General features: G+C 42.1%; 1 protein-coding gene across 2 annotated transcripts in view; it reads right to left on the bottom strand.

Annotated features, from left to right (window-relative positions):
- PREX2 (phosphatidylinositol-3,4,5-trisphosphate dependent Rac exchange factor 2) overlaps nt 1–22,172 on the bottom strand; it is a 332,829-nt gene that overhangs the window by 91,713 nt on the left and 218,944 nt on the right. Inside the window, exons 32-34 of one of the 2 annotated variants that reach the window (XR_005211590.1) lie at nt 12,403–12,620; nt 7,985–8,083; nt 4,077–4,220 (exon numbers count right to left, since the gene is read on the bottom strand). Coding sequence is in view for 1 of the 2 variants with exons in the window: in XM_037802580.1 (XP_037658508.1) it covers nt 4,077–4,220; nt 7,985–8,087; nt 12,403–12,620 (465 nt within the window). In the remaining variant the exon portion in view is untranslated. Of the gene's footprint in view, nt 1–4,076; nt 4,221–7,984; nt 8,088–12,402; nt 12,621–22,172 lie in introns of both variants that reach the window. The other variant, XM_037802580.1, reaches the window with a different exon arrangement.

The following is a 22,172-nucleotide window of genomic DNA, read 5'->3' as shown; positions in this document are numbered from 1 at the left end:
TTCCTCTTGTCCTCCCTTGCCCAAATTTGATGATAAATGGACAACTGCAGCAACCCTGGCCCAAGAAGAGCATAGTGACCAGGGGGTTAGAACAGATGGCAGAAGATGGAAGGTGAAGATCACTTGCAACTTCAAGACCAGCTGCAGCAGCAAGGGCTAAAGCTTGTCCCATTAACCTTTTTCTTCTAAATTATCTTCCCAGGAAGGGAGGATCGTAGAGTCCTGGAGGAGCCACTCCCAGTCCTCACACAAGGACAGGGATCTGAGGGGTGCAATAATCAAGTTGGCCCAAGTCATGTGCTCCAGTTCCACAGCTTTAAATATATTAACATGCTGATGACTTCCAGATTTTTATCTCTCACCTGACCATGCCACTGAGCTCCAGGGCCACAGCTCATCACAAAGTTGTTATATGCATTCTGATGGAGACTGAAATCTCAATGGTAACATGCTGAAAACACTCCACCTTTCTAAACAACAGCCCATTCTTTTCTCACTCTCACCCATTTCAGCATGATCTGAGGCTCTCGATCCTTCCTTGACTGAACTCTCCACCCTCATATCCTTCATTGCCAAAACAAACCCAGTATTTGCCCCATTTCTCTCTTTCTCAAACACTTCTATCCTGGTTCAAGCCACAATCGTCTCCCAATTAGATTGTTGCAGTAACTCCTAACTTGTCATCTGGCTTTCTATAACCCATTTTCCACACAGCAGCCAGAATGATCTTTTTTAATAGTATTAATCAGATGATGCTTAAAACTGTCAAGGACATCCCATCCAACAGAATAAAATCCAAATTCCTTATCATGACCTACAGTGCCCTACATAATCTGGTCCCTGCCGATCTCTGAAGACTCATCCTAGGGCTCTCCCATTGCCGACAGCTCCACCCCATTAGCCTTCACTCTATCCATCAGACTTGTAAAGCTCTTTCCCACTCTAGGGTCTTTGTACTTGAAATGCTCGGCCACCTAATGTCTGTAAAACTCAACTCTCGACACCGAGTTCTCAGTTTACATGTCACTTCCTTAGAGAAGCCAGACCAACCTCCACCATCCTTCTACAGCAGCCACTCCTGCCTCAGTCCCAATCCATTACCTGCTTATTTTTGTCATGATCATCACTCTCCTCAGTTCTTCCATTCTTTTTTTGGTTTTCTCAATGACTATCTCTCATCACTAAAATGAAAGGTATTAACGGTTGGGTCCTCCCTGTTTTGTTTCCTGCTATATCCTAAGAATCTAGAAGTGTGCAATATTTGTGAAAGGAATTAATTTAATTAAACAAGGATTAACTGGATAATTGTACAATGTTTTATAATTCATGTAGACCAGTTCTGTCTCACTCTTCACCAGTGGACATTAGAATCACCTAGAAGCTTCTATGATCTACTGTAATTTGGGCCCTATCTGTCAGAGGTTCTGACTTATCTGGTTTAGTGAGCGGGCCAACCATGAGTATTTTCTAAAACCTTCCCAAGGAGATTAATATGCACCCAGTGTTGAGAACTGCTGACAGAAGTAACATGGAGGAAAGGCAATGGGGAATGGGTGAAGGGATGGTTATCATCTTAGTATTCCCATTTTCACTCGATTTATAACTACTTGCTTTACCTCACCACCAGCTTAGGGGTACACAGGATTAATTTTCTGACTTGTAGGAAGTATTTATGAATATTATCCAAAAGACGGCTTTAATGTGATGGTCACTTTCTAGCATTTTGGTTGTGGTTTATGGCAATCTTTCTGTCTGGCTATTCCTGTGTTCCTTACCTTGGGAATCAATCACTTGCTTTGTCTGCTTAGATAACTGTTCTCTGGAAGCTCGGGCCCTCAGCACCATATGTTCCCTAAAATGTATCCTGCTCACTCTAAACCTGGAATTCCTGATCTCATGGCTAGTCCCATCTCTGCAGGATACCCCATCGATTAATGTGTCCTTCCTTTGCCTGAGGCTCCATGTATGTAGGGAAAATGGGAAGGTGATTCATTTGCTCCCAGTCCCACTCTGTGTGTGCAGCATCACAGACAACCCCAAGAGGACTGTCTCTAATACAATTCCCAGGAAGTTTTCAATTTCACCCAATTTTTCTATTTTTCATGTGCTAACAAAGACTCATACACATACAAAAAGAAAACCCTTGAAATAACTTTTCCTCCCAGGAATAGACCCCATTTGGAAATCTCTTCCATTTACCAGTTCTTTCAATTACCAGATGGCAATTTCTAAACAAACTAAGTCTGAACTTCCTGGATCTCTCAGCCTGATGAATCCTAAGGGAGCTAATGACTCCTGGGAGTTTTATGGATGCAAAGGAACTTCTGCACCTCTTAGAATAAACCACCTTTATCACTGACAGATTTTTAATGAGACAAAATGTTTCCCTGTCTTCTTTACCTATCTGTAACCTCAAATACAGAAGTGTATCCACAGTCGCTCATTTATTTTTAAAATTTTACTGCTCTACGAGTAATAAACCTAATGCTTGTGATTTAAATTACATTTTAACAGAAAGATTGTTGTTACTGAAATAATAAAAATTTAGAGACTATTTTTAAATTGTCTCTGGCCAAAATTATAAAATAGAGGTTTACTTGAAAAATAATCTTCTTTTTCCCATGTACATTTGCTGATTGGTATAATTATTCAGCTATTTTTACTGATGTGTCACAAATGCAATGATTTTTTTTTTAAAGATGCTTAGTGCCATCTGTCATCTCAGTAATGATTTCAAAGACAATTTCTTTTTTAAAGAAAAGAAATGAAGAGGCTTTAACCATTGCAAGCTCAGGTTAAACCCTATTAAACTTAATATTCCAAACCAGCATCCTTCCCAAGTAAAACAATCTATCTCTGTATCACCTTTTAATATATTTTAGGTAAACTATTCTAATATATCTCCGAAGATCTATTTTTTCTCATTGTTTCTTTTTCTCTTTTATTACTTTCTTTAAAAAATCTGTTCTACCTAAATTGATCCTAAGTGTACATCACAGTCCTCCAAAGTGAAATGAAAGCATCCTCTCATTACTCCTAAGAGTTCCATCCATGAAACTTCCTTTTGCTTAAATGTATTCTTGCAAGCGTCTGAGACAGTCACGGTTTGTAAATTATGGCCATCAAGGGAAGGGTAATCTTTTAGAATTCACGGTTTAAAATAATATGCATTTGTTACAAAGTAGAACTTAGCTTTCATATGCCTGCCCATTCTTTAGTTATCTAGATTGATTTTATCCATTTGTTTTTATTGGAATATAAAAATTCCAAAGCACAACCAAAGCATTTCTTGAAAACTCAAAAGAAGAAAACACAAAGTGCCTATGGTACCTCCACTCAGAGAAATGGATATAAACTTGCAACCACAGCATGCACTTATTTATTTGTTTTTGGAAAATAAACATAGATTAGAAGAGACTACGCAGTAATCTAGATTTCTGATCTCTTCCAGGCAGGGCTTTATGACCCCAGAAATAAAAAGATCAGGACTGTCCCTTGGAAATCTAGTTCACCTTAAGAATCTTCTTATTCATGCTAAGCTTAACTCCTTCTGCTACAGTGTGCATTCATTCTTCATTAGAAAAAACATTTGTATGCAAAGAATACCTATTTGCTGACAAAATTTAAAAAGCAATCAATTTAACCACTCAATGAAGTTCTTGAAACATTTTGACATACATGTACATATACATATATAAATAGCATAATTGAGACTGTTATAAATTTTTTTAATGTGTATGAATATATTATCAAATTTTTTCTCCTAAAATATTTTTACCCACACAATTTCAATGTCCCTACCAAAATTTATTTAATGCAATTTATGTTTATTTACATAAACCAATCATGTCTTATTTCTCTGTTATAAACAATGCTGCAGTATTATTTGGTAAATATTTAACCCATACTTGGTTATTTACTGCATATATATCTTCAGAGTGAATATAATACCTAAGTACTATGAGAGAGTTTTTTAATGAATGAAAAAAGCATGATGATACAGTTAAATTTATAATAAAATTTTGTAAGAACAATATAATTCAAATACATGAAGAATCAAAAGGAAAGAATTTTACCTTGTGCAAAAAGAACAGGATGAATTTTAAACCCTCCTCCATTTTTCAACCGTTGAGGCAGTTGTTCAAAATGATAACTATCAATGGAGAAATAAACTTTCAGAGCTTGTCGGCCTCCTTCTGCTTGATACGTAAGAGGAACATCTAAAATGACATTAACTCCATATTACTTCGTAAAATCAGGATATGCTGTATGGTATATTTGTTAACCTTAAAAACATCCTGAAAATTACTAGAAACTAATATATTAAAGTGTTTGAATGTAAGAAATTCAGGTTAGGCAGACTTATAACACTATTCAGTTAGAGTATTAAATCAGGTTCTCATTAGCCAAAGCAACAGATTTATACTGTACTGTATATAAAATTCTGTAATAGGAAACTTCACTACACTTTGACACACCAGATGTCTCACTTAACTAAATGAGAAGTCTAGCTACACATGGTACAGAATCAAACTCTTGCAGGGCAGCTGCCTTACTTTTAGTTAAAATGAGTCCTTGGGGTGTACTTTTTAAGTGGTGTGCAAGAAATTGAGTACATAGCAGCCATTATCAAAATTGGCCCTGGTTCTGCAAGCTTCATTCCCTGAACACTGGATCAAAAATTCTTTGTCCTCTGCTGATGTCCTATAGTCATTAGAACTTACCAGACCAAATTCTTTTATTTTAAAAGATCCTAAACTTAATTACTGAAAACAAACAAAATGACCAACTTGAAAAGCTAAAATACTATAGCAGTATTTCACAGTGATATCTTAAATCTCTTTTGTTGTGACAATTAGATCCATGACAAATAATTTTCATCTCATTAAAAATTAATGTAAAATCTTCCTAACAGGCTAGAATAGACATACTAAATGGTTAAAAATTAAGGCCAAATCATAGTACGCATTTAATACATGTTCCTGACTCTATTATTCCCAACCTGCTTCTTGAAATAGAATAGTATATAAAAGACTTCAAGATTAAAAATTATTAATTATCACAAATTCCAAGTTTCTTAATAAATGTATGTAATCCTATATATCAACAGAGGAGACATGCATTAACAGCCATTAGTTTCCTTTATTCCATATAACAATATTTATTTAATTTTGTTTCTAATTTTATTTTAAGGAAGACCTAAGGGTTTTGGTTTAGGAGAGAATAAATAAATTACCTGGTTGAAGGACTGTAAATTAACTGTATTTCAATGATTGGGAAAAAACTTTTTTTTCTAAAATAAAGAAAATAAGATACATGGACACTAAGGAAAATACAGATATATAGGCATTAAATATTTTTATATTTTAGTTCTCTTTTTCACTTACTGTCTCATATATATTTAACTTTTTGTTAAATTCCATTCCTTTACTCTTTGGTGTAAATGTAGCTAATCGCTATGTTAACAATGGATAATGTTATTAAAAGGGAAAAAATGTTATTAAAAGGGAAGTTGTACTATAGGATGAATAAATGAATCAACATAGTTGAATGTGATTATATTTGAACACATTAAAATTTTTAGACACTCAGATCACCTGGTCTGCAATTTTCCGTTTTTAAGCTACCAAAAAAAAATGTAGAATGTAACTGTTCATTCAGAATTAAATTTAAAAATTTTTATCAGTTATTGCCAGATCAATCATAATGTTTCTCTCAATTCATTGAGACTTAAATTATAGAAATGTGAGTATAACATATATATTCTGTTTCTATTATATGGTGTCCCATATAATAGAACTAGCACAGAACAAATAAAGATGCTACACTAGGAATTAAGAAACTGAAACATATTGAAACTTATCAAGTATATTAAGTTTGAAGTGAAGTTAAAACTAAAAGTAGCAAAAGACCACTACAGGTAAGAATGGAGAATGTTTCCATTCAAATATTTGGTGCACCTGTAAAAGTGCACAAGCATGGGCAGTTAAAAATTGTTGCTTCTTTTCTGTGGGAGTTTATCCAATATGAAAAACAAGCTTGATGATTCAGGTTATGAAATGACTAAATGCTTCAAAATTATTATTGCAAAATGAAAACATCTTTCAAGCTATCCTAGAGGTTTTTCATCCTAGAGAGGAGTTTCCACAGTGGCATCCCACTCCTGTAAACATGGTGCCAACCCCTGAAAGGGCCAGTGAGTTTGAAAATCAGTCTTTGGCTAAGAAGTTCTTAGTTCTCTCTGCATGGATTTGCTCTTCCCTGATCCTCTGCAGGGTTGGGTCTTTCTTATCCTTCAGGAATCTGTTTAAAAGCCACTTCTGCAGAGAATCCATCCTTGGTTACTCCTTAGAAAAGGGCCACCACACCTTTATTCCTTATGCAGCAGGCTATTTCCTACATAGGATTTACCACTGTCCTAATTATCTCTGTATCTGACTCCTTATTCATTGTCTCCCAATTAGGCTGTGAGCTCCAGGAAGACAGAGACCATGTCTGTCATTCACCAGGGCACCCACAACTTCATACAGGACACCTGGTCTATAAAGGAATAGTGAGGACTCAAAAACAGTCATTCCCCTAATAAATTACCATAAAAATACCAATATCACTACTGTTTTCATTGCTACTCTCCTAAAAATGCAGATTTTCCACAAAATAAGTTTAATTATATACAATCTAATCATTTAGTTGATGCAGTCCTCCTTCAGTAATTACATACGATGACCTGGGAATACCCTATACTTTCCCCATCATTTAAATGGGTCATATTACCCATTGATTCTTTTGTATCTAATACTAGTCTCTAATTTCCATGCCCTCAAGGACTTTATTTACTCACTCTAGCACTTACTTCAGTGTTTTGCATGTTACACATGTTTAATAATGATTTCTTCAATGAAAATGAAATTTCCTCAATGGAGACTTTTGAGTTCTGCTTACTTGTCATATCACAGTTCTTTAGGATCTCATTACTTTTAATGCAAAAATAAGACTATGGGTAATGCTGTAAATATAACTTTTAAAAAATAATGCAAAGTAACAAAATGAGGAGAATTTACTATGGGAATTTACTAAATCAAAGAGATACTTTTCAATCCTTCAATTCAGTTCATAAAGTGACTTCTTTCTAACATTAGATAAACTACGTTCTCTTGAAATTCTGTCCTTCATTCTTTATACTGAGTTTATTTTCCTTCTGCTTTTATAAGCATAAAACCATGTGCCTGTTGCCTTGTATACCCTTAATGGATAATTGTCCATTCATTCCCTTCAAAAAAGTTGTGTGTCTTCTTTGTTCCAGACATTCTCTTGGGTGTGGGAGATACAAAAGTGAACAAGACAGAAAAAGGTTTTACCATCTTGGATGTTGTACTATAGGATGAATAAATGAATCAACATAGTTGAATGTGATTATATTTGTACACATTAAAATTTTTAGACACTCAGATCACCTGGTTCGCAATTTTCATTTTTTAAGCTAACAACAACAAAAAAACGCAGAATGTGACTATTCATTCAGAACTAAACTATAAAATTTTTTATCAGTTATTGCCAGATCAATCATAATGTTTCTCTAAATTCACCTAGACTTAAATTATAGATACTTGAGTATAACTTAGACATTCTGTTTCTCCTTGGCCTTAAGTACTTGTTTTCACTACATGCTAACACATTAGAAGATGAATTAAAGATGAGAAGTAGAAACTCAATTCAATAATTTTACTGTACAATTGTTACATATTTTACTAAAAATTTTGGAAGACCAATTGATAGATGAAAATAAAAGTTTGGAGCTACACTTTGATTCAAAGTATATATAATTTCCATCATTTCCCCCATTGGTTGTTATAAATTAATTTATCCTAAATGTAAGTATTATGTATAAATTGCATATCAAATATATTAATATCAAAGTTATACCATCTGTTGTTTGATCCCAAAGAAATTCTGTAAAACATCTATGAAATATTTAATTACTTACTTGCAACCAATGGTTCTTCTTCTGATGGTTTAAAGTGAAAAGAAACCTTCTCCAAATCAAATAGTGCAACCAGTGTATCTTCCAGCATGGCTTGTTCATCTGTCTAGAAAGAAAGAAGAAAAACAGTATGTAGTGTAATGTGATATAATATAATATGGTATAAAATATAAATCACAACCCAAAATGGCTGTGTTTAATGTTGGGTTTTATTTACATACAAAATAAATTCTCAACTCCTACTTAGAATTTACTGCCTCAATGAGAAATTAACAAATTCCTCAAAGTTACATGTTTGTTTTATAGCTCTGCAGTTCTATGTTTTTCCTTTTCTCAGCTGTCTAAATTGTTATACACACAATTTCAGTCTACTATATAGCTAGACTCTAATAATACTGATTTCATTTATTCTTTACCAATGAGTACATGAAAAGCATGTTCTTTGCCTCTAAACTCTTCTAAAATCTTCTAATAGTGGAAAAGCAAAAGTAGTATTTGTTAAAGTCACAGAGCATACTGACCATCTTATTTTCAATAAGATAATTTATGCATTATTCAATTTGCTATTCACTAAAACTGTGATAAACAGTTTTGCATATATGTAATTAATTTCCTTCCAAAGAGCTGTGGGCAAGAATCATTTCCCACTCACTTGCCTTTTTGAGTCCTAGTCCAGAATCTTATGAATATGAGACCAAATTTGCTTAATCATTCCTGTCAATCTTACAATGTAGGACTTTACAGGTGAGGCAGGTAAGACCTAGAGAATTCAACAAGCTCAGCAACATCATCTTTCTGATACTGGATAACAGCCTCCCCATTGAAAGTTCAGTGCTCTGTCTAAGGGATCCTTTATCAATTTCTTTTTGAAAGAACAATTAGCTTTACACGCCATTTATCTTTTAAAGGTTAACATTTGTTTCCTTAAGAACGTAATTAATCCTTTTAAACAGTAATTTAACATGCTTTATGAAGTGTTTTTAAAAACTGCTACAAGCTTGTAGTCCTATTTTTTGGCATCTTCAGCAGAGGGTGGAGGTGAAGAATCTCCATCGTGTGGAAAAGAATCACTAAGGTAACCCCAGACCCCGAAGAAGGGCAACAGGGAAATGAAGCTTTCTTTGCCCGAGTTCTTTGCCGAGTTCTTTGCCTTAATATAGTGCTTAGTACACAGGAGGTGCTGGATAAATGGTTATTCAATCGCTATTTTCAAAAATCCTTTCCAAGCAGCAGAAAAATGTCATGGGCCTGGGAGTGAAGGAGAGAACCTGAGTGGCAGCATTCTGAGTTTGAGAAGAGCCACAGGAAGGGACGCGTTTGCCACTGATTGCTGCAGAGTGAGCAACGAGGTGCAGATGTCACCAAAATGACAGCCAAGTAACCCCTGGCCTTGTGCTCAGGGACACACAGACCTCCTGTGCCTGCTGCAGCTGCCCAGTCCAAGGTGGGCTTTATGTTCTTGTTACAGAGATGGAAAGACTATGTGTTTCTCTGAGATTTTTTTTTCCTTAACAACCTTTTAATTTATTATTAATTCTTTAAACAAATGTAAGGGTTTCCCAAGAACATTTTGTTTTATTTTTAACAGCTTCGAGATATAGTTCACATACTATAAAATTCACCCATTTAAAGTGTACAGTTCAGTGGTTTTTAGTCTATTCACAGTTGTGCAATGATCACCTCTATCTAATTTGAGAGTATTTTCATTCTCCCCAAGAAAGAAATTCCATGCCCATCAACATTCACCTACCCATTTTCACTCTCTATGGGTTTGCCTATTTTGGACATTTCTAAGTAATGAAATGCTTCATAATTAGGAAACAATATGCGGTCCTTTGTGACCGGCTTCTGTCACTTAACATAATGTTTTGAAGATTAATCCATGTTGTAACATGTATCAGTGCTTTACTCCTTTTTATTGCTGAAAAACATCCCACTGTATGTATATGCTATATTTTGCACATCCATTCATCAGCAGATAGACATTTGGATTGTTTCCAATTTTTATCATTATGGTTAATGAAGCTATGAACATCCATGTACAAGTGTTATATGTTTTCAATTCCCTTGGATATATACTTAGGCAGGGAACTGCTGAGTCATATCGTAGTTTGACGTTTAATATTTGAAGGAACTGCCAAACTGTTTTCTAAATATCTGCATTATTTTACATTCTCACCAGCAATGTATGAGGGTTTCAATTTCTCTTCATCCTCACCAACACTTGTTATTGCCTATATTTTTTATTATAGACATCCTAGTGAACGTGCAGCTTTATCTCATTGTGGTTTCCAGTTGCATTTCCCTCTCATGGCTAATCACGTTGATCATCTTTACATGTGCTAACTGGCCACCGGTATCTCCTCTTCTCTGGAGCTATCTCTTCAAATTTTAATTAGGTTGTTTTTTGACTCTTTGAGTTTTAAAGGTTCTTTGTATGTTCTGGATACAAGTCACTTATCAGATGTGATTTGAAAATATTTTCTCCAATTCCTTGAGATTTTAAATAAAATTAAGTCTAAAGCAAGAATGCCAGAATATAATTAGACAATGGCAGTTACTTCTTTAAGGAGAACAGAAATGAAGCCTCATTCATTCATTCATTCATACAGTCATTCATTCAACAAACAATGCCTACCCTATGTTAGGAACTGGTCTAGGCATGTCCCTTCCTATCTTAGGTAATTTATAGTTAACAAGTAATGATTAGTTAATATTTATTTTGTTCTTAATATCTTTTCCAGAAGTGCCTTTTTTTAGATTAATTAAATCTTTCTTATTTAGTTGCATAAACAATCAAATAAATTAATCATACATGTGGAGTACACAGAGTCTTTTTCAGAAGAATCTGCCTCTGTTTTTCTGTATTACACTGAGATGGATATCCTCAAGGTACCATTCCAGAACCTTCTATAGCTGTGCACAGCAATCACTCCCTCTCCCAAACACCACTGAAGAAAAACATCATTTTGATGTATAAAATCATGTATCTTTGTTTAAAAACACAGATTATTTTGTAGCTCTATTTTCTATGTGTAATATAACAGTTGAAACAGCATCTCAAGTTTAAAGATCACAATTCTATTATTAATGAGTACCTGAAGTTTATATATTAAAAGTGACATCATGACAACCATCACAACCATAGTAAAGTGTATGTGAAACAACTCTAAGCTTACTACAATGTTACCGAACTTTCAAGATGCTTTTTTTCATATCCACTGTGGAAAAATGATGCATAAACATGGGAAATTCTACAGTAATTATGGCAATGTTTGTAGATTTAACAGGACAAACACACAAACAAAGGAAAACACAAAATTATTTAGCATATGCAAATTTTTAAGCAGACTGTCAGACTGGATAGCATGCAAATTGTTTGGGCTCATCTGTCAAGCACACCCCAGAATTTCAGCCTCAGCAGGAGCTTTGGTTTCATGGTAGACTGTTTTTCTGGGTGGGAAATAAGGAACAGCCCCAGAAGACCCTCTCTCCTCTGATGACCTTTTCCAGTCATCGTTTAGGGAATTATTAACAGATGGAGGCTTTCAGCAGCCACAGAGAATAAATGAAGAATCAGAAAAGAAGGAATATATTCTGCATACTTATTAAAACATGAACGAACATGGGAAAATATATTCTTTAAAGAAGCTGCATAACTACTGAGACAATAATTGTGCTGGTTTGCATGCATTATGTCTCCCAAAACACCATGTTCTTTAATGCAATCTTGTGGGGGCAGATGTATTAATGTTGATTAGGTTGGAATCCTTTGAGTGTTTCCATGGAGATGTGACCCACCCAACTGTGGGTAATACCGTTGATTAGACTATTGCCATGGAGATACAGACACCGCCCATTCAGGGTGGTCTTAATTCAATCACTGGTGTCCTATTAAGAGAGCTCACAAACAGAAGGACCTCAGATCAGCTCAGAGAAACATTCTGGAGATGGCCACTGAAAGCAGACTTTTGCTGACACTTTGGGGATGCTGGCCCAGTGTTTGCTCCAGAGAAGCTAAGATAGGACAAAATGCCCCAAGAGAAAACATTTTGAAGAACACACAGGAGCTGAGAGAGAAGCTGGAACACAACCTGGATCAGCAGACGCCAGCCACGTGCCTTCCCAGCTAACAGAAGTTTTCTGTACACCATTGGCCTTCCTCCAGTGAAGGTATACCCGTGTTGATGCCTTAAACTGGACATTTTCATGGCCTTCAGACTATAAATTTGTAACCAAATAAACCCCCTTTATAAAAGCCAATCCATTTCTGGTATTCTGCTTAACTGCAGCATTAGCAAACTAGAACAATAATGAAGGAGAATATAGGGAAAAAATGAACAACCCTGTACTCTTGGGAACATGTTACAATGCATATTACAGTTAACCAAAAACCAGTGGGCATCATTGTGGCACCTTACCAGGTTGGGTGACAGCAGTGACTGAAAGTGAAAGAGAACGCCAGCATTGGCTATCTGCTCCAGCCACCTTCTGCTGGCCTCCCAAGTTTCCATCTCATTTTCTTTGCTGTTGTCAAACATCTGGTTTAAGGCCGCCATGAGCTGCTCAGAGAAGGCACAGACGGTGGCCACAAGACTTTGGCAGAAAACCATGTCTCTTCGGAGTTGTGTTTCACTGTCTGTGATCCAAGAGAAGACAAAGACAGCTTTGAAAAATGGGGCAGAGGAGTAAAAACAATTCTTTAGGCATTTACATTTACCATTATTTCATCTTTTCACTAAACTCACACCAAGTGAAAAATGTGAATTTGAATTCTATTAATGAACACATAAACTTCAGTAAATGTATCTAGAAAATATTAGACACCAAAAAGTTAGAAATAATAAATATTAATCAATTTTTTGACTTGATTCTGCAATCATTAAATTGGTTTATAAAGCCTGAGGGGGGGGAAAGCCTTTATTTATTTATTTATTTATTTATTTATTTGGTTTATTTTTCTTTTTCTAATGCAACAAATTTGAATTTATGCATAACATTACTGCAGAAATGTCAAAGTCCAAATTCTCAGTTTGTACTGGCAAATGAAATACAATATTAGTACTAAATTAAAAAAAAAAATAAAACCTGCTAAACTTATTCAAGTATTAATGCAAAATGCACATAGGGGAAAGAATGTCTGATGTCCAAATGTTTACAAATCTGTATTTCCTAAATCCAGTTATTCAACCTCATGAACTGTATGTCTGGCTCATAAATTTCTATATTTCTTTGACATAAGTAATGTATTTACAGTTTTAGAATTAATTATTCCTAGGTTGTTATCCTGCAATTGACTGGATTTGTGATTTACCCACTTTTAGGTAAATTTTCCCTTGTGAACTGCCACTCCTGGGCCAGATATTTTTCAAAGAGAAAGAAGCTGCACCTCTCAGATCCTGACAACACAGGGTTCAATTCTTTCATCTTTGGGTGGCTGGATATATACAAACCACATAAATACCAAACCACACATTCTGCACAATGAAAAATCACTAGAAGAAAAACAAAGGTAAAAATAATCCACTCCCACAGTGTACTCAATATTTCCAGGGCTCATAGAATCTTACGCAATGAAGAAACATGGTCAATATTAGTGCATTATAAAGAAATAAATGCTGCCTTCATTTAGTGTTGAGTTCTTGTTTTATTGATAAAAAGGCATAACTTTTAAGTTGTTTACCAAGGACACTGAACATCTGTTCTTACCAGCCACCAAAGGCAAGTGTACACACAACACAGTTGCTGAGTATTACTCAGTTTCACTGGTAGTAACACCAACTCTTGACAGTTTTATTAGAAAAAGGATTAAATATTAAAAATACCTATTTTTATGTTGAAAGCATTCATACATTAAATTGAACTCTATGAACTTGCTATTTTTATGGGTCAAAATAAGTTGCATATAGAAATTCCACATGGTTCAATTTATTAATGTAACCACCACCACTTATAAGACATTTTCCTTCAGTAGTCATGTACAATGTGCTCCGTTTTAACAGATTGGGGAAAGTATTTTACAGGTAACTATGAAATGGCTAAACTGGGGACGAACTCTGTCCACCAATTCCTAGTGGTTAGCACCCTTTCTAACACATACAGACATTCAATATTTACTGAATGAAAGAAAATGGACTAGTAACTAACAATTTAAGTGAAATGGAAATGCATGAGCTCATTTTCTGGCTTCTTCAAATTCCTGAGTTTAATTTGATTTAAAAGGATAATTCAGAAAGCCTGTCAGCCTAAATGTGTGTCTATGATGCTGAGGTTCAGGAGAAACTAAATAAGTAAAAATTGCTCTGTTTCTTCCTTGTGCATTCTTGTTTTCTCTTTAATCACCCTATAGTGAGGCAGAAAATCTGGGTGAATTTTTAAAAATACTTCAGAAGCTCTGGCAGGAGTACTTCTACCCATAAACTGAGAATAAACTGAGAATAATTTATTAACGAAAATCTAAATCGAAAGAAAACTGCTGATATCAAGAGTGGGAAGCTGTGGGACACTGATTACGTGCTTCAACTTGGCGGGCCTGGGCTGGGGGACCGGATCCACCCCTGGGGAGGGTAGTGGGCACGGGCGACAGCGCCCTCCGCAGCCCCCCGGGCCTGGGAAAGTGAGGCCGGAGGCAGGCCCCATTTCCTCACCCAAATTACCAGTGTTAGGGGAGGCTTGCCGGAGGGAACCGCCTTTTCCCCACCCCCTTATCTTGCCCGGACACTCCCCGTTGCCAGCGCAACTCCCATCACCACCAGTGCGCATACATTGTTGCTGGACACCGTTACGGGAGCAACTTTCGCCCCTTTTCAATCAACCTCCGCGCTCTCTCAGAACCAATCCAAGCCTTTAACCCCTACAGCTACCCCGCCCTCTAAACCGCCCGATATAAGCTTGTACTCTCCCCTAATAAACGCTCTCTCTCTTGGTTTCTTCACCCTAAAAGAAATGTGTCCCGCCTGTTCCTTTCTCGCCGCCCTCCATACTTTGCACGCCTCCCGCCGGGGACCTGGCCAAGTCCCCCGCCTCGCCCTCGCCTCCGGGAAAGAGTCCCCGCCGCCGGTACCCTCGGAGCAATCCTGGGAGCCTAGGATTTAGCAACCGGCCGCCACCCTCCCCCAGACGAGTCAACTGCGACCGCAACTGGCGCCCAACGTGGGGCACCTGGAATTAAAAGTCCTCTCTACGCAGCGGTCCAGTAAAACCACCCGCTCGCCCGGACGCCTCTCCAGCTCCCCTTCTCCTCGCCTGCAAAGTAAGGGCCGCCTCTCCCTCGCCGCCCCGCGGAGCCGCCCCTCCCTCGCCGCTCCACGTCTGGAGCCGCCCCTCCCACGCCGCTCCGCGCCCGGGCCGCTCTTCCTTTCCCGCGTTAACCTAACTCTTACCCCCGACTACCTTTCGTCTTCTCTTCCTATGTCCCCCCATTCCTCCTAACACTCTTCCTCCAGTAGCTTTCCCTCTTCCCCTCCATTACTTTGCTGTGGTCCTCTGTGTCTTTGTTTCTTTGTTTAGCGCGGTGTGCCTCTTTGCAACCGCCCCCCCCCCCAAACTGCTCTCGCTACTAGAGGGTCCTGCCTTCTATTCTCACCGTCTCCTTCGGCCTCGCGGCCACGGTTTACCTCATTTTCTTTACTCAATAATCAACCCCCCTTTTTTTTCTTTTCTCACTCCGCTATGGGTAATCGTCTATCTGCACGCCAAGCACCCCAAGTTCGTGCTCTGGCTGGTCTCCTAGACACACATCGCTGTAAAGTGTCTGTCCGGCAGCTGCAGGTATACTGGGACCTCCTGCTGCCCTTTAACCCATGGCTCACCACTTGCCATCTTTGGGACCCTGTTACTTATGATCGCCTTATTGATCGGGTCACCAACGCCATGGAACATGAGAGCAAGCGCTTCCCTCCCGGCTTGCTCCCCACCTTAATAACCGTCCGCTCCTGCCTTCAAGGCTCCCTCCCCCCTGATCGAGGCCCCATTAAATCCAAGGAGGCCCTATCAACCCAGCCAACAGATTCAGACAGCGATACTAATGTAGACCACGATTCGGACACAGAATCCTTAGTCGAGCAAATTAACAATGCGCTCGAAGTCGCCCCCCAAAAACAAAGCAATACTAAGCCTCGCCAAGATGGCGAACTTCCTCCTTCTTCTTCCATCGAGGGGAGGAAGTGCTCCGGCGATGACGTCAGCCCTAAGCTGGGCCGGAAACCGCATGCGCTTTACCCCGCCCTTTCACAGGGCGGAGTTAGTCCGCCATCTTATGCCTTGGGCCCCGCCCTTTCACAGGATGGAGCTAGTCCACCATCTTATGCCTTAGCCACTCCCACCGCGCCGCCGTCTTGCGACGCTTGGGGCCTCCCACTTCCGCCTCCCCCTCCGGCGAGCTCCCCCTCGGAGCCGCTACCGGCAGCTGCCGCCGCTCCTCCCACCCTGCCGACTAACAACCCCTGGCTGCCTTCTACACCTCAAGGCAACCCTTGGGGCAACGCTCCCCCTACCCCCACTCCCGCGCCAAGCCCTCTGCAAGCGCGTCCTCCTTTCTCTCGTGCTTTTCGCTGCTTTCCTCTTAACCTTACCCCCACACCACAGAAACCGTATGACTGGTATCCCATTGACTCTGATACTATCAAGCAGCTTCGCAGGGCCGTCAAGGAAGACGGGTTAGGTAGCCCATACGCTTCCCAATTACTACAGGATATCGCCATGAACTTTTGCCTCCCCCAAGACTGGGCCTCGCTTGCCCGTTCCATTCTTAACCCCGGCCAGTTTGTAGATTGGCGTGCTCACTTCCAGGCGGAAGCAGCTAAGCAAAGCGAGCAAGATGCAGCCACTGGAGTCTATCATCACCCCGAAGCCTACTTGGGCACGGGAGCGTTTATAAATGCATCCGCCTATATTAATGCGCCTGCCGCCTTTTGGCCTATCCTTCGGGGAATCGCCTTGCGAGCTTTTGCCAACTGTTCCGCCTGTCGGCCTACTAAATTCACCAAGCTCCTCCAGGAGCCAAATGAGCCTTTTGCCACCTTTGTCTCTAGGGTTGAGGAAACCTGCGCTCGAAAGGTTAATGATCCCCAGGCCCAACTGGCTCTCGCTCGAGAACTCATTCTCGAGGGAGCCAATCCCCCTTGCAAGCAGGCTATTCTTCCCTTGCGGGAGAAGAGCCTATGCGATTGGATACTCGCCTGCAGCGCCTTTGACCCAGCTGCCGCGTCCCTAGCCCAGGCCGTCTCTGGCGCTGTCACTGCCGCCTTAGCCGCCACCACCGGTTGTTTTAAGTGCGGGCAGAGCGGTCATTTTGCCCGGGAGTGCCCCAATGCAGAAGTCAACCGCCCGCCTTTCATGCAGCGTAATGGGCGCCCCCCTCCCACTCCTTGCCCACGCTGCCAGCGTGGCTATCACTGGGCGCGCGATTGCAAGAGCAGCCCCAGAGATCTTAGCAAGGATAGCTTAAAAAACCTCTGCTATCCCTGGTGCCCTGACGGCAGTCAGCGCCAGGGCACTGAGCAAGCTTTAAACTCCAAGCGGGGCAAGCCTCAGCCCCGCCCCTAAGAGGCAGCGTGCCGGCCGGTTCTAATAAAACTAATCACTTCACCGGCAGTAAAACGCTTCTCTGGACAGTCCCTATCACCCCAGAAAAGCCTACTCGTAAGTTAAGAATAGAGGGGCAATGGTACACGGGCACGCTCGATTCAGGGGCAGAGGTCTCTTGCATGCCCGCTCAGTATGCCACCATGTGCATGGTTCTCGATGGTCCCTCGGTAGTGGGAGCCACTGGTACCTCCACCTCTCTTCAGGCCATAGGGCCCATTAAGTGGGAGGATGAAGAGGGCCACTCAGGCACCTTCCGCCCGTTATTTCTACACACCATAGACCAAATTTTATGGGGCCGTGACATCCTCGCCGCCTCTGGGGCAGTGCTTACCACGCAGCCCCCCCAATAATGTGCGCCACTGCTCGTTTAACACCTCCAGCGCCCGTTCCTCTGCAGTGGGATACTGAGGAACCTATATGGGTGGAGCAGTGGCCCCTTCCCACGCATAAATTAGTAACACTCCAAGCCCTTGTCCAAGAACAATTGAACGCTGGCCACATAGAGCCTTCTACTAGTCCCTATAATTCGCCAGTGTTTGTTATTCATAAAAAAGCCACAGGGAAATTTAGGCTCCTCAATGATCTGCGGGAAATCAATAAGCATATTCTTCCCATGGGTTCCCCGCAGGCTGGCCTCCCCCATCCGGTAGCCATCCCGGCCCACTATCATGTAGCCACCATTGACATCAAAGACTGTTTCTTTTCCATCCCACTACATGAGCGAGACCGCCCGCGCTTTGCCTTTACAGTTCCCGTCCCCAATCACGCGGGCGCGGCTAGCAGGTACCAATGGAAAGTCCTCCCTCAAGGGATGCGTAACAGTCCGGCCATCTGCCAAATGTATGTTAATCACGCAGTGGCCCCCCTGCGAAAGCAGGCCATGCTCATCCATTACATGGATGACATCTTGGTGGCCTCTGAGGACGCCGAGGCGCTTCCTCTAATCCTCAAAGACCTCACCACTAATTTAGCTGACCTCGGCCTTACGGTTCAGCCCGATAAAGTTCAAATTGTGCCACCATTAGCCTTCTTAGGGTTTAGTATTGATAAAACCATTGCCCCGTCCGCTCCCCAGCTGGACATACCGGATCGGGTCACTATCACTGAGCTTCAACAGCTCTGCGGTCAGATCAATTGGCTCCGCTCTGCGTTGCCGATCACCACCGCACAGCTCCAACCACTCTTTATGCTGCTGAGTGTCCCTGAAGCCCCGCCGCTAGCAATCTCCCGGCGCATTAAGCTCACCCAGGAGGCAAAGGAAGCCATTGCCGCTATTAACAAGGCACTCGCCGCCTGCTGTCTCAACAGGTTCAGCACTAAAGAGGGCAATCTTATAGCACTCATCCTTCCTACGCCCGGCACACCCATGGGCTGCCTGTGGCAGGAAGGCCCTCTACTTTGGGCGCACCCTGCTAAAAGCCGGCTTAGAAAAATTTGCCCCGCAGTACGGCTCTGGATCAGCCTAGCTTCAGATCTAGTCACCCTGGCTGTTCATGTATTCGGAGAGCCGCCAGAAAAAATTGTTTGGCCCCTAGACGCAGGCCAAACCCGCCTGCTTATACGTGACAACCCGGACATGCAAATCCTTTTAGAAGGATTTCATGGGGAATTCAGCTGCCACTATCCTAGCCATCGGCTGTTACAGGGACTCGCCAAGCTTCCCTTCCGCAGCCCCTTCCATCCTTTCCCCTCCTCTGCACCCATCCCGGGTGCCACTACCGTCTTTACTGACGCCTCCAAAACCTGTTTCGCCTTCCTCTCTTATTCGCAGGACCATCCGGAACCCCGCCTATTCAGTTATGTCAACCTTCATTCAGTCCAAGTGGGGGAAATTCTGGCAGTGTCATACGCGCTAAACGCCCACTGCAACCACCCAGTAAACATTTTCACTGACAGCCTCTACACGTATCAGGTCTGCCGAGTCCTTGCATTTTCCACCTTTTTCCCCGGGAACTCGGCCATCGATAAAGCACTTTCTGACCTCAGAAGCATCTTAGAGCATAGACAGGATCCTTGGTTCATTAGCCACATTCGTAGTCACTCAGGCCTTCCGGGGCCCTTGGCTAATGGCAACAGTATAGTAGACCAAGCGGTCTCAGCTCAGACTACCCAAGCTATGCTAACTCACACAGCGGCCCCTCCGGGGGACGCTGTTAACCAGGCCAAGTTATTGCATTCCAGGTTTCACTTTTCGGCTACGTCATTGCATCATTTATGTGGCCTCCCCCTAGATACCTGTAAACATCTTGTCCGCAATTGTGCAACTTGTGCGCCCTTTGCGCCGCTTGGCCCCCTGCAACCTCAGGGAGTCAACCCACGAGGCCTAAAACCCAATTCTAGATGGCAAATGGATGTAACTCATGTTCCGTCCTTTGGGCGCCTCAAGTATGTACATGTAATGATTGACACCTTCTCAGCCATGTGTTATGCAGTCCCCCTCGCCGGGGAAACGGCCAAACACTGTATCAAGGCCCTAAGACAGGGAATTCTCTTCATGGGAGTCCCCTGGGACATAAAAACGGACAATGGGCCTGCCTATCGCAGTGCCTCCTTTGCGGCCTTTCTTCAGTTATATAACATCACCCATCATTTCGGCATCCCCTATAATCCACAGGGGCAAGCCATTGTGGAAGCAGTCCATCGCCGCTTAAAAACACAAATTGAAAAAGAGAGGGCAATGCTCCCCCAGGCAACTCCAGGGGACCTTATCATAGCAGCCCTTATTCACCTTAATCTACTCACATTCAATAAGGAAGGGCTTTCGCCCCTACATAAACATTGGGGGCCCTCGTATAGGCCCACCCAGGCCCCGATGGTCTACTGGAAGGACCCAGAGAATAATACCTGGAAGGGTCCCTCCCCACTCCTCGCCCAGGGGCGTGGGTTTGCTTGTGTTTTCCCAGATGATGCAGCACAACCAATCTGGATCCCAGGAAGGGCAATCCGGCCCGCCACCAGCAACCACGCGTCTAACGAGACGAGAATGCCGCCGTCTCCGCAGCATAACGCACCAGATGACAACAGTACACCTGAGCCTGGACCCCAGTCCGGGTGAAACCCCGGAGAAACAAGAAATCAGAGAAATTATACGCCTCTATAGACGGGCAAAAGCCAGCCCCCTACACCTCCATAACCCCCACCCGAGCATTGCTTCCCTTCTAACAATCATGCTGGCTCTCGCCTCTTCTACCCAGGCTGTCTACCAGCCCCACTCCCCTCACCAGCCTTGGAAATGGACCTTGGCACGGTGGGAAGATTCCACAGTTATACAAACCCAGGTTACAGCAGGGCGACCTTCCTTTCTTGTCAACGCAACTGATCTATTTCCCACTCCTTCCGTACGCCCCACTGGTTGGAATCAAGCCCAATATTATATGTGCCCATCCTCAAATCCTGGAAAACAGTACTGCAATTCCCCCAACCAATACTACTGTGCATATTGGGGATGTGAAACATTAGCCACTCAGTGGGAGACTTACGCCACTGATCATTACCTAACTCTAAAATGGGCCCCCTTTAACTGCAAACCACCTCAAGAACCCATTAACTGGGGTATCTATGGAGGCCATCACCAGATTGCACCTACAGGTACCTGCTCACATTTAAATCTCAGTGTGCAGCTCCCCAATGATCCCTCCTGGTTACTCGGTCGAACCTGGGGCTTCAGAATTTATTTGAAAGGAGTCGACCCAGGTTCCCTTATTCTTGTAAAAAAGGAGGCTGTACAAAAAAACCCCTCTGCCATTGGTCCCAATAAAGTCATTAACCCCCTTTTTCCACAGCTCTCCAGCCGCACCTCAGCTCCAACCAGCCGCACTTCAGCTGCAAACGGCGCGTTGCCAACACCACCACCCCAACCTCGTCCGCCCCCCGCCCGTTACTCCTCTCCCCTCCTCAGCCTTATCCAAGCGGCCTTCACCTCAGTGAATTCCTCCAACCCCAATCTTACCTCCTCTTGTTGGCTTTGCCTCTCCACTTCCTCCCCCCTGTATGAGCCAGTTGCCTCCAACCTCTCCTTTTCAGAAAACACAGAGGACAGCCCCTCGGAATGCAATTGGAATACCTCTGCCGTCCCCCTAACCTTTCATTCAGTCTCCTTTACAGGAAAGTGCATCCGCCCTCACTCAAGTAACTCTCCCAACCTCACAGCTTGTGCCGACTACTCATCTCCCAGCAGCTCTGCAAAATTTCTCATCCCTCATAACTCCTCCCAATGGCTCTGCTCCTCTACAGGACTTACCCCCTGCCTTAACGTGCAAACCCTCAATACAACTAATGAAACTTGCCTCCTAATTGTCCTTATCCCTAGGGTCCTATACCACAGCGAGGAAGACTTCTTCCTCCGCCTGGAAACAACTGCAGCTTCTGCCCCACTGCAAAAGCGAGAGCCCATCACCGTCCTCACGATTGCCTCCCTCCTAGGTCTTGCAGGCGCTGGCACCGGAATCGCTGCATTAGCCAGTCAAGGCTCCGCCCTAACTCACCTCCGGGCAGCTGTTGACGAGGACATTCGTCACCTACAAGACGCTATTTCCCATCTTAAAAATTCTGTCAATTCCCTCTCTGAGGTAGTGCTCCAAAACCGCCGAGGTCTCGACCTTCT

Source organism: Choloepus didactylus, chromosome 14, assembly GCF_015220235.1.
Source record: "Choloepus didactylus isolate mChoDid1 chromosome 14, mChoDid1.pri, whole genome shotgun sequence".
Classification (NCBI taxonomy): domain Eukaryota; kingdom Metazoa; phylum Chordata; class Mammalia; order Pilosa; family Megalonychidae; genus Choloepus; species Choloepus didactylus.
This window is presented reverse-complemented; position numbering and strand designations above follow the sequence as displayed.